This window comes from Vulpes lagopus, chromosome 5, assembly GCF_018345385.1.
Source record: "Vulpes lagopus strain Blue_001 chromosome 5, ASM1834538v1, whole genome shotgun sequence".
Classification (NCBI taxonomy): Eukaryota; Metazoa; Chordata; class Mammalia; order Carnivora; family Canidae; genus Vulpes; species Vulpes lagopus.
In genome coordinates, this window is record NC_054828.1 from 4070848 (window position 1) to 4084132 (window position 13285).

Sequence of the window (13285 nt, forward strand, 5' to 3'; positions counted from 1 at the left end):
AGTCTGAAATAATATCACTGCTGAATCCAGCTTACTTAATTCACAAAAGAATTCTAGTATTTCTCTTGTGCTTCAAACCATCCCTATTCTCACCAATAAACCATGCTGCTATCTGTTCACTGTTTTACTCATTCATCTACCCATCCAAGGAGTATTTACTGGACGTTCACTATGAGCCAGACAGTGGCATATTATACTGAGGTGAAAAACAGAAAAAAAAATGGTCCCTGACTTCACAGAACTTGGCCCAGAGGGTAACTGAGAAGTAAATGGACAAATATGTAATGACAGACTGTGATAAGCTGACAGAGAAGATTCTAGGAGGGGTGCCCTGACCACGCTGGGCCCCAAAACTCTTGGCTGAAGAAGGCACAAAGGGAGCTGGGCACGTGGCATGAGGAGGACTGATGAGGGGAGGGCAGTTCAGGTGAGAGGTCAGTGCAGGTGACTACCTGAACTGACAATTAGGTACATCTGAAAAGCAAAAAAGGAAAGCGTGTCTAGGGGATGCTACAGAAGGGAAGAACAGCTCTGGATAAAAATGAGAGGCAGGCAGGGGCAGGATCATACAGGGCCCTTCAGGATGTGCTAGAGAGTCTGGGTTACTTGAAGCAAAATGTGCAGTCCTGGAGGTTCTGTAAATGGGGCACGTTTGTGAGAAATGATGTGGGGGCAGGGAGAGTCAAGAGGCAGAGAGGAAGGGTCCTGTTTTGGTTTTAAGAAATTGCACTGAATGGGGGATCCCTGGGTTGCTCAGTGGTTTGGCGCCTGCCTTTGGCCCAGGGAGCTATCCTGGAGTCCCGGGATGGAGTCCCACGTCAGGCTCCTGGCATGGAGCCTGCTTCTCCCTCCTCCTGTGTCTCTGCCTCTCTCTCTATATCATGAATGAATGAATGAATGAATGAATGAATGAATACATCTTAAAAGAAAAAAAGGAAAAAAGAAATCGCACTGAATGGACTGAATGGATGGGGAAATCCTTTTCTCCCGAACACCCCATGAAAAGGAGGGAAATGGAGTTGGGAAGCCACTTTCCACTGGCCCAGGCCAGGGTGACTAGACCGTGCTTGGAGTGGTGGGAAGGAGATGGAGGGAAGTGGATGGACCTGGGAGGTGGTCCAGAGAGAGAATCAGTTAAGAAGGTGACTAACTTTCAAGGCAGAAGAATAAAAAGAAACAGCATCACAAGTGGCTTCCAGATTTCTGACCTGAGAAACTGGATGGATGGAGATATTCCCCAGTCACTGAAAAAGAGAGGGGATGGTTTTATGGGGACATTAGCAGTTCAGCTTTGGACATGCTAGGTTTGGAATATCGGTAAACATACAAGCAAATGTTATGCAGGGTATTAGAAATATGTCTGAGACTCAGCAGAGAGCTTTGTTTAGAGACTGAGTTTGGGGGGACACAGGTGAAGAAGTCTTTAAAGCCATGCCAATACCCAGAGTACAACTCCATGTCACCAACCACAGTAACAAGACTGGCCCAAGTTACTGCCATATCTGGCCTGTATGATTTCAATTGCCTCCTTATAGGACTCCCATGGGTGGGATTCCTTAGGACAAGATGCAGAGTGAGATGAGCACTCCTGAGCTCTGTCTGCCAATGTCCATAAGTGCTCCAACATTTAAACGCTGTGTAGGACAGGAATGTAGGACAGGAAGCAACAAAGGAGTCTAAGAAGGATCTAGAGAGACATGAAGAAAACCTACAGAAGGTACTATCATGAAAGTCAAGAAAACAGCAGTATTTTAAGGAGGAAGTGATTAATTCTTTTGAACAGAGTTTCAACACGATGAGAACAAAGTACACTGACTCTGCCAACATGGTGATGACTGGTGATAGTGAGCAAATGATGAAGCTTATGAGCCCATTCACTTATCTACATGCCTTTTCGAGGATCCACTTGGTTTTTAAAACAGACATAAACCCTCAAGCACAAAAAAAATTTCAGACGCTAAAAGGCAAGCAGAAAAGAGGTAACAGACAGGGCCATGGTTTGTGGTTGTGTAAGGTGGTCTAGCAACTAACAGCAAACCCAAGAAAGTTGACCCTAGGCTGACAATGACAGAAACCAACAATCTGCCCTGCATAATCTCCCAAAGCTCAGATGTTGATGCCCACAAGTACCTCTTTAATGGAAAGTAAAAGTGAAAATGAAAACAGAAGGCCTGATTGCAAGTTTAAAACGTAGGTGTACCCATGGATCCCCTTTCTCTACCTCAAGAGAAGATTAGAAGATTAATTCAATGATAAGGATAAAACAGAGATACTCTGGCATGGAGGATACCAGATACCATGCTAGAAACAGTGGAATGAAGTGAAAGTATACACATTAAAATGTAGAGATCCTGAAGCTTTCCAATAAAAGGGTGGAATCAGGCATATATTTTCAAATTCAACCAGCTCCTTACCAATCGCCCCACTTTAAAAGACATTCTGAAAAGACTTAAGGCAGAAGGCAGATGATCCCAGCTGGATAAACAGAGACAGAGATATAAGAAGTAAAGGGCAGGGAAAGCAGATTTAAATGAAAATAGAATTAAAGTGGGTAACAACAACAGCATGTAAGTTGTGAGCCACTAAATAGTCCTGGGGCGGTGGTAAAGGTTTGAGAAATATCAGACTTTCCTTAGTTAATGATGCATATTGTAATTTTCCCAGGTAACTATTAACAGAATAGAAAAAAGAATAAAAAACATTTGAACTAGAAAAAAAATAAAAATTGAATTACGCAAAATAATCTAAAAGAAAGCAAGCAAGAAAAAAAATAAGGAGAGGCTTCAATATAAATATATCAACAATTATATTAAATATAAATGGGCTAAATACAACAGCTAAAAGGCAGAGATTGTCAAACCAGATTAAAGAAAAAACCCAAGTACATGCTGTTTACAGGAAACAACTCTGATACAGAGAATCTGAAAATAAAAGGGTTGAAAATGTTATACCATTTGGTATATATCAACCAAAAGCAAGTTAGAGGAGCTATATTACTATCAGGTAACAAGTATTTTTAGAGATAATGAGATTCAATTTATAACAACAGGAACATTTCTCAGGGCCTGACAGCCAAGAAAGAAGCAATTATGTTAAAAAAAAAAAAAAAAAACCTACAAAGATATACTTTTGCCTAACAAGATTGCCTCAAAAGATACAAAGGAAAAATGTATGTAACTAATAGGGAAACGACAAATCTATAATCACAGGCTGATATTTTAAAACTCTCTGTAACTGATAAACCAAAGTAGAAAAAAAATCAGTAACAATACAAAAATTTCACTAATTTGACGTATGTGGATAAAATGCTGCTCCCCACTACTGGGGAACATTGCACTACTTTTGCAACATAGAATAGTTGCAAAAAAGGACCACACACTGGGTCATAAAGCAAGTCTCAATAAATTTCATGGGACAAAAAAGTATGCACTCTTTGATCATAACTAACATTTATGCTAAGAATCAATCTCCAAAAGAGAACTAAAAAATTTCTATTTGTTTAGAAATTAAGAAATGCATTTCTACATAATCCAGGGGTCTAAAAAGAAACTGTGACAGAAATTAGAAAACACTTTAAACATATGGTAACAAAAGTAACACATACCCAAATCTATGCAATGAAGCTATAAAAATACATAGAAAAGGATAAAAGTTTAAAATTAAATGCCTTAAATAAATGAACAGATATACCACATTCATGGTTTGGAAGACAGTACTGTTTAGATGTCAATTCTTACCAAATTGATTTCAGTCAATGCAGTTTCAATGAATAACTTAATATGTGTGGATTTAAATAATTTTTATTGGTAAAATTGGTTTTTGTTGATTTCATGTGTGTATATACATGGATGTGCCCATAAATACATAAGCATGAATGTGTAGAATTTGACAACCTGATTCTAAAACTTTTATGTGAAAATACAAATGACCAAAAATAGCTATAATGCTCTTTAAGAAAGAAGAGACAAGTTGGAAGGATTGACTCAACTAATATCAAGGCATGTCAGAAAGAGGTAGTACTTAAAGAATATGATATTGGTGTAAGGATAGACAAAGAGGTCAATGGAAAAGAAAACAGAGTCCAAATACAGACCCACATATATTTGGATATCTATGATAAAGACAGCACACTACAGCTAACAATCCATGTTCTTTTCAATAACTAGGCTGGGACAATTGTATGTCCATATAGAAAAATACTAAAATAGACCCCTAATTCACATCATACACAAAAACCAACTCTAAGTGAATTACAGACCTCAATACAGAAGGTAGAACTATCAAGTGTTCAGAATATAATATAGATTATCTTCATGATCTCATGGTTGGAAAATACTTCTTTAACAAGATACACACCTAAAGAACTAACCATAAAGGAAGAGTGATAAATTTGACTAAAAGTTAAGAACTTCTGTTATTTAAAATACACTATAAAGAGAATGACAAGATAAGCCACGGAATAGGAGAAAGAAAACATTAGCAAATATGCAGTTGAATTAAGAACTTCTACTTAGAATATACAAAGATCTATTACAAATAAATTATGGAGAAAAAAAACAATGAAAAAGTGGGCAAAAGGTTTGATCAAGCACATTTTATGTATACACACACACACACACACACACACACACACACACAATCCAAATAGCAAAGAAACATGTTAGAAGATGCCCAGCCTTTTTAGTCATGAAGGCAACAATAAACATAATCTGTAGTCTTACCTATAGTGGCATGAGGGGATAATGCAGGTGGTATACAAGAGTAAATCCTCATGTCATAATAGATTTATCAGAATCTGATATACATATCAAGAAACAGCAAAGCAGCAAAGCACATTCTTGAGATGTACAAAAGCAACTGCTAGAAGAATGAACTAGGAGTGAACTGAAAGGGTGGAGAGTGGAGCCAGAGACCTTATTATTCTCTCATTCAATACCTCTTGGCATTATTAAAAAAAAAAGTATTATTTTGCTTAACAGAAAATATAAGAAAGGAAAAAAAACTTAAGAATGGGTGGGGGAGAGTGAATGGGAGGTGAGGAGGCAAAGTCAGGGTAATGAGAGAATTCTATGGCAAACTTGCCTGTGAGCAAGAACAGAGGAACGCCGTGGAAGGCACCCTGGTGCAGTTTTATTTTGTCCTTTTCGCTCTGGCTACTAGCAAGGCCGGGTTCTAACTGATGGCTCACATCTAAAAACTGTCTGGGCTCTAGTGCTTCTTCACTTCTGATCATTCAGACTAGTGATAAAAACCTTTGTTCACTAGGAGGTCGATTCAGGGAACATGAAACTGTGTGAATTTCTTTTTTTCATAATAAATCATCTTTTTCTTCAAGAAGCACACCAACTGCAACTGCACTTGAGCATTCTTGTACTGCTTTCTTTTTGGGGGGCTAAAACAAATTTCAGAACTCTGTAAGGAGCAGAGCCTGTTGTGCCTGATTATAATGCAGTGCAGTGAACCAACTTGGTTTTTCCTCAAAGACGAGTCTTCTGAGGCTGTCTGTCTTTTCAGACTGAGCTTATAAACGGTTTGCTCTTTAAAATCAGAGGTTTTCTTCTATTGCTAATCAGACAAATGACAGTATCTTTAGTAGAATAATGAGCACGTCTCCATCTACGTACTTTAAATACATGATTTTCATCAGCCTCTTTTCTCTTCTCGACAGAAGCCATAGTGGGGGTGTTCTATAAATGCCCCCCTACCTCCCGTCTTCTCAGTGCTAAGCTGGGCTGCTCAACTGTCTTGCAGGGGGTTATACTCTCTGTTCCTCAAAGGGTTCTTATTCACCTCCCCCACCCCAAATATGGACAACTGGCCCAAGGCATATGGTGGCCACAGTGAGGGAGGGGGCTGAGTCTGACTCTCTGGGGAAGTCTTAAACATATACAGAATATCTCTCAAACCAAAACAGGCTGACCCTGGTTTCTGATTCATCATTGTTCCCGATAAGTCTCCTACAGTGCCACTGAGGTCAGTGGCAGAGAAGAAGCAGGTTCCCTGTACACCTTCCAGCAAGGGTGGTCACCCAGGCAAGGGCAAGAACCGGAGCCCCCAGCTTCAGTAACGGAGGGTCAGAGGACAGAATCCGTCCAATATGGGTACTTGGTGCCATGGAAATGTTTCTCCCCATCCCTGGGGACTTAGAGTGTCGCTCATGCTTCTCTTGTCACTAAAACATTGCTAAAATGGTTCTTCCCAAAGGACTGGATACTTAAAAGACTCTCTAGAGCAAAACAAAAACAAAAACAAAAAACAAAACAAACCCTGAAATTCTTCACATTTCCTCCAAGGGACACACACAGTTTGCTAAGGCGACGTTGGCACCCAGCCGCACACACTGGAACCGTGGATGGGTGCTCTATCCCCAGAGTTTAAAAGCACTTTTGAGGAGAAGGTTAGTTTAGAATGTCCCACTCATTGTGAACACTCTAGCTCACTATACTGCAGACCACAAGAGCACCCTAACTTTGAGAGAGTGGCTTAGTTCTGAGGGACAAGCACACAAGAAAGCCAGCTGGCCGTACCCTCCATGAGCCCCAGCGAGCCCCCTGACTGTGAATGGATGGTCAAAACTCCCAAAGGATACAGGGGTTGCTGTCATCGATGCTGCAGCTGTCTAGGATCAAGGGAATGCCGTCCAGCTCGTTTACCTGCAGAGAAAGGAAAAGGCAAATTTATACACTGAAAAAAAAAGCTTGGATCATAGTCAGAGATTATAGAGGATTTGTTTTTCCTTTTTATTCCGTATCATCACTATGATACAGCAGCACACTGTTGTATTTCAAGCCACCCCATCAGCTGCAGCAGAGTTCCAAACATGACCTTCGACCTTGAGGCAGGCAGACACAGAGTGTAGGCATCAGTGACTGACCTGCCCTAATGGAGTCAGATGATAAGAGGTCAATTAACGCATGACCTCTCTCCTCCCCCTGCTCCAGTCCAATCTCCTGCACCTCTCACCCCCTCAACCCCCGACAACTCAGCCTGATACCCGTGTTCACCACTTCTCAGCCTTCCAGTGTGCTCGCGGTCTTCCTGATTCTGCTAAGTTACACTACGTGCATACATTATTTCTACTTTACACAGGCTGCGTGTGTTTATCGTATCATTCCTGCTTTTATGATCTGTTAGTGTTATATTGGTTTTACCTGTGACTTGGTAGGTTATTTTTTGGGAATGAAAACACTCAAAACATTTCTCCATGTTAATTAAGGGTAATTTTTTTTTTCCTTCCTGCCCTTTTGGCTTATGAGTCTTCAGAGGAACGCTCTACTTTTGGATATCAGGCGAAATTTCTTTCTGAAATGCCTACACCAACCCAGAAATATTTTGTTTTTTTAAAGAATGTTACAGTTCTTTTTTATTTTTTTTTAAATATTTTATTTATTTATTCTTGAGAGACACAGAGAGAAAGAAGCAGAGACACAGGCAGAGGGAGGAGCAGGATCCATGCAGGGAGCCCGATGTGGGACTAGATCCTGGGTCTCTAGGATCACACCCTGGGCCGAAGGCAGGTGCTAAACCACTGAGCCACCCAGGTTGCCCCAGAAATATTTTAAAATAGACATATAAACAAAGCAGATATTTTTTTTCCCCCATTCTTCCTCAAAAATGTTGGGGCAACTGGAAAGTCAAAATAGGATAAAGTGGATCTCTTCCCAATACCATCCACCAAGATAAACTCCAAATGGATTTGAGTTATTATAGTTTAGTAGTATTACTAAGTGCATAGTTCAACCTTTCAAATGGTCAGCACGCTGAGATACCACTTCTCATGCACCAGGATGGCAAAGTGGTGGGTGATGGGGAACTAGGCATCCTCACGCACTGAAGTGTGTGCTGGGTGGCACAGCACCCGCGGAGGGGCTACACATGGTGAATGAAGCAGATGCGCACGTGTTATCATTCTCTGACCCAGTTGTCCCAGTCCTAGGACATCACCTCAAACAACATTATCATACGAAGTTATGCTTCACAGGTTATTTACTGCAGCACACTTTATATTTTTATGTTTTACTGAGATTCAATTCACACATGATAACACTCAACCTTTTAAAAGTATATATTTCAGGGGATTTTAGTTTATTCACATAGCTGTACGACCATCACTGCTTCCTAATTTTAGAACATTTTTATTATCTCCAGAAATCCCCTCATTTCTTCCTCCATCCACCCTTTGGCAACCACTGATCTTTCTGTCTATGGATTTGCCTATCGTGGACGTTTTGGATAGATGGGATCATTTGACATGTGGCCTCTTCTTTCAGCTAGCACAATGCTTTCAGGTCTACCCATGCTGAAGGATGTATTAGCACCTCATTCCTTTTTATGGCTAAATAATAGTCCAGTGTTTGGACAGATCTTACTCATCCATGCATCCACGGAGAGACATTGGAGGTGTTTCAATATTCTGGCCATTATGACAACGCTGCTGGGATCATCTGTGTACATGTTTCTGAGTCGATGTTTACATTCAATTCTCCCGGCTATATACCTAGAGGAGAAACTGCTTAGTCTTGGTAATTCTTCACTTAACAATTTGAGGAACTGCCCGAGTGTTTTTCAAAGTGCTATACTATTTTCTATTTCACCAGCAACCCATAAGCATTCCAATTGCTCCACATCCTTCTTGACACTTGTTTAACCATCCTGGTGGGTGTGAAGTGCTGTGTTATCGTTGTTTTGATCTGCATTTCTCTGATAACTAATGATGTTGCGTACAGCACAATGTATAACAACAAAGATCCTGGAACCAGCTCAAATGTTCACTCACACAGGCTGGTCGAATGAATTATGGCCCGATGCAGGAGATGCAACTGTGAAAGTGAGTGGGGAAGACCCAGTGCACCACTATGGAGGGATTGCCAGATTTAGCAGTAAGTGAAAAAAAGCAAAGTGCAAAATGTGAACATTTTAGGTCACAAAGGAGGAGAAATACACAAATTTTCTTTTATTTCCCAAAAGACACAATGAAGGGTTAAATAAAAAGCTAATAATGGTTACTATCCACAAGGGATGAGGAGGGAATGAGGCATGAGAAAACAGAAATGGAGGCGAGGCTTCTGTGAATGTACCTGCTTATACAATTCTGACTTTGGGATCCTGAATATATTTTATATAATTTCCGACAATTAAATTTAAAATGGATGTTAACTAGTCCTACAGTGTTATTTCACAATATATGCAAATATTAAGTCATTATGTTGTATACCTGAACGTAATATATGTTGATGATGCCTCAATAAAAAAGTTAAACTCACAAACTTATAAAAAGAGAAAAGAGAAGTAGATTAATCTGATGATATGTAAAACAAAGAACACTATTTCACAGAACTAAAAGAGTATTTGACTTTACATCCCTGGTGAGATGTATCCTAAGCTCAGAGAACTGCACAGAAATCTTCAAACAGCATTCAGCTTAATTTATTCTGAACTATTATTTATATATTTAGTTTAAAGCAAAGGGGTAATTAATGTTACTAGGAACTAAGATTTTCAGCATAAAAAGAGGTATCAAATCCAGATGACAATTTTACACATATAAATTAGAAATACTACCAAGATTTCATGGTGTATTTTTCAATTTCTAAAAAACACTGATTTCCAAACTGCCCAGAAGCAACAGCAAGTAGCAGTGAGCATTACCAGGATCAGATGAACTACAGATCTTTCTCAACCTAAAATGGGATTATGTCCCAATGAACCCATCATTATTAAACTCAACCTACTGAACATCATGGCTTAGCCTGGCTGACCTTAAGCATGCTCAGAATGCTCACAATAACTACAGTACAACAAAATCATCTGCCACAAAGCCTATTTGATAACAAAGTGTTAAATATCTCATGCAATTTGCTGTACAGAAAGTGGGACAGAAACGCTAAAGAGTACAGCATGGCTGTTGGTGAATCAGTTGCTGTTGACCCTTGTGATTGTGTGGCTGACCGGAACCTGTGGCCGCTGCCCTGTGTCACAAGAGCAGAGCATGTTAGCCTATCACCAGCCCCAGAGAAGATCCACACTCAAAATTCTAAGTGCAGTTTCTATTGAATGAGTTATTGCTTTTACACCATCGTCAGGTTAAAAATTCCTAAGTTGAGCCATCATAAGTTGGGGACTGTCTGTAAATACATGTCCTGGTGGAAGACAGCAAGCAGACCTCCAACTGCATGTGATGCACACACCCACTAAAGGATCACTGTTACTGACCGTCCTCAGTTTCACAAAGGCAGAGAGGCAATACATCTAATTTCTATACTTTTTTCTAGGCACTAGAGATAGGGTGAGAGATGAATTTAATAAACGTTTAGCACACAAGGCAACAACAAACACTTTCACGTTTCCTTTCATTCTGATGATGCCAAGGTAAGCATCACTGGCTCTATTTTTACTGAGAAAGGAAATGGCGGGGGGGGGGGGGGGGGGCTCATGAGTCAAGTACCCTCCCCAGGATCACTTAACTAATGGGTGCTATTCAAAGTGGTCTGGAGACCATCGGCAGTCTGCGAAAACGACCATGGTCCAAAACCATGCTAACGATTTAATAGCATTATGCTATGTCCCCTGAATCTTATAATAACATTTAGGTTTGAATCTTCCATGTCTTTTTTAAGATTTTTATTTTTCTAGTAATTTGTATTATATAAGCATATTGGTCCAGGATGGTTTGGGGAAAAGATGAGTGGTTCTTCAGCACAGACAGTCTGAGGAGCACTGGTGGGGAAACTTTAACGGCACATAGAAATTTTATGGCCAAACTGGTAGTGGCCCCACCTGAGATTATATTCAAAGCTTCCCAAAGCAATTCTTACACCGCACATCTCCAATACCTGCCATGCATCAACTAGCAGGACTGGGGTGCTAACAATGACATCTCCAATGCCTCTGCCCTGGGGTGAAGAGGAGGGATCCAGAAAAGGAGCAACCGCCTGGTCACTGGCATAGTGATGAAGGAATACCAACTGGCCCTCCAGGCCTTAGCAAACCTGTGATCTAAATCCTTCTGGAACGTACCAAGAAGAGCTTGGTGTCTGACACAGGGAAGGCCTCCCTGAAGAAGTGACATTTAGCTCAAAGTGGCTAAATGGACAAATCAAGGGGGCTGTGGAGAATGTTTTGCAGGGAGAAGAGCATGTGCAAAAGCTGGGAGCTCAGAAGGAACACAGAACATTCCAGGGACTGGCCAGGAAGCACAGCACTGAGATGAAGAGCAAGGACCATGGAGCCACTGTGCTGGGGTCAAAGCCTGGTTCTGCAGCATTGCTGAGCTGCGTGACTTTGGGTATGTTATTTAACCTTGGAGATTGTGTTTTCTTGCCCATAAAATGGGAGGATGGGGCTCACTTCCAAGGGTGGTTGTGAGAAGGGAATAGATTGCTACACAGACTAGCGCATGGCCGGTGCTCCGTGATGGCAGGAGCTCATGATACCGTTAACAGGAAGTTCAGGAGCTGGGAGCAAGAGGGGAGCTCTTGAAAGGAGGAGTAAGCAGGAGGAGAACTTCCATGTAGCTGAGAGTTCACAATCCTACTTTGTATTAGGAAAAACAGTAAATTTATTTTCAAAAACCTTTTTTGTGTATGAGAAATAAAACCATCCAGGATCTATTATTTGATGCAAAAAAAAATCTCATTTTCTTGGGGAGGGGGATACGGTAGAATTCTCAGGTATGCTAAATGGCTAAGATTTCCTTTGAAGGAAATGAAATCACGTGCAAAAGTTTGAGATTTAGACATGCAGTAAGGGTGAATTAAAGAGCTCTTGAAGATCATGGGTACACTAGAGTCGTGGCTGAACTGAGGGCATGCTTTCCCAGATAAGAATTTCTTGTTCATGCTGCTCCATTATGAAATGAGACAAGATAAATTTTTACAGAGATTCATTAAACGTTTTTAACATAAATGATCTCTAGACAAGGATGACAGTGGCATTATGACAAATACACAATCACGTATTTAGGAATGAACTCAGGTTACATCCCTGGGATAAGAACACACAGATGCCAGCCCTTCAGGAGGAGTGGCTGATAATACGACTGTGTTAGGACCAAGCTCAAGTATACTGCTTCAGCTATGCGTATGGAGCTCCTGTCTGGGGCAGGGGAGAACAATTAGGAAATTAACAAGTATTCTTCTGTTCACACTTCATAAAACAAGGAAGCTGTTTGTTTTCTTACCTAACATGTTGGGAACTGATTCTAGACCTATAATAAATGAGTCACAAGCTGTAGTTCATATCAAGGAGCCAAGCTCAGTCAACGCTTTCACAAGGTAACACATCTCAACAAGACAGAAAATCTGGCTTAAACAAACGAACATTTAGCCCCTGGAAATAAAGAGTAAACAGAAGGACAACTAACTGATTTGCTAACTCTTCCCTCCCACCTTGGCCAATCATCCCAGAGAATGTACTCTGCCAAGTAGGCCCACCTATACTATCTCAGCTCCTCTGGGAAAATGTATTATATGGACAGAAAACAGAGCCTCAACTATTTTAGCTGCTCTCACATCAAACGGTAAATGCAAAAATCCAAGAACCCAAAGAAAGGCAAGAGCGCGATACCAACACAGGACATAATCTCCATTAAGTATATAGTGAATCAAGCTTAACTGACATTTGGCAAAACTGTGTTCACAACACAACTCCTCAAAACAGATACAGACACAAGTAGGAAGATGATTAGAATCCTCATTCAGAAGTGGATCAATGACCAGCAGGGGTACCACAATGCTCCAACAAGATCTCCGTGGGGATGAAGCCGTCCTCAGGCATGCTAACAGCCATGCACAGGGCCTGGAGCCCAAAGGTGGTGCTGGATGAAAAAGACCATCCAGTCAGAGGTGTGGGTGCACCTGCCCATGGGTCAAGACTCCATTATCACCCCGACCAGCTGGAGGGACAGAGGATACTTTGGATGCACAGACCTACCAGAGAATTCCAGCTCATCCTTTCAGCCATGGAACCTTGTGGAGGTTTCTAAACTTCAAGTCTAGACTTCATGTGACAAGGGGGTCACACCCACCTCAGAGGGTTATGGGGAAGATCCGTGAGAAAGCATCCAGCACAGCACCCCATACATAATCTGGACATAATTGTAATCAGCAGCATTTGTAATATTGCTGTCACCTGGTTCAGAGATTCTGAAGGTTTCCTTCACCACCATACTTGCAAAGGGCTGGACATGGCACTCCTTTACCAAACACAAGCTGTGCCTTGGCAAAGCTCCAATATATAAAGATTTACACTGATAAAGATTTTTATTTGAGAGAGAAAAAATATGAGT

General features: G+C 40.9%; 1 protein-coding gene across 1 annotated transcript in view; it reads right to left on the reverse strand.

The window, feature by feature from the left end:
- The window catches only part of ATXN10 (ataxin 10), a 162844-nt gene that overhangs the window by 19320 nt on the left and 130239 nt on the right, over window positions 1–13285 (reverse strand). The window contains exon 10 of the mRNA XM_041754541.1: window positions 6590–6653. Coding sequence (XP_041610475.1) covers window positions 6590–6653 — 64 coding nt within the window. The remainder of the gene's footprint in view (window positions 1–6589; window positions 6654–13285) is intronic.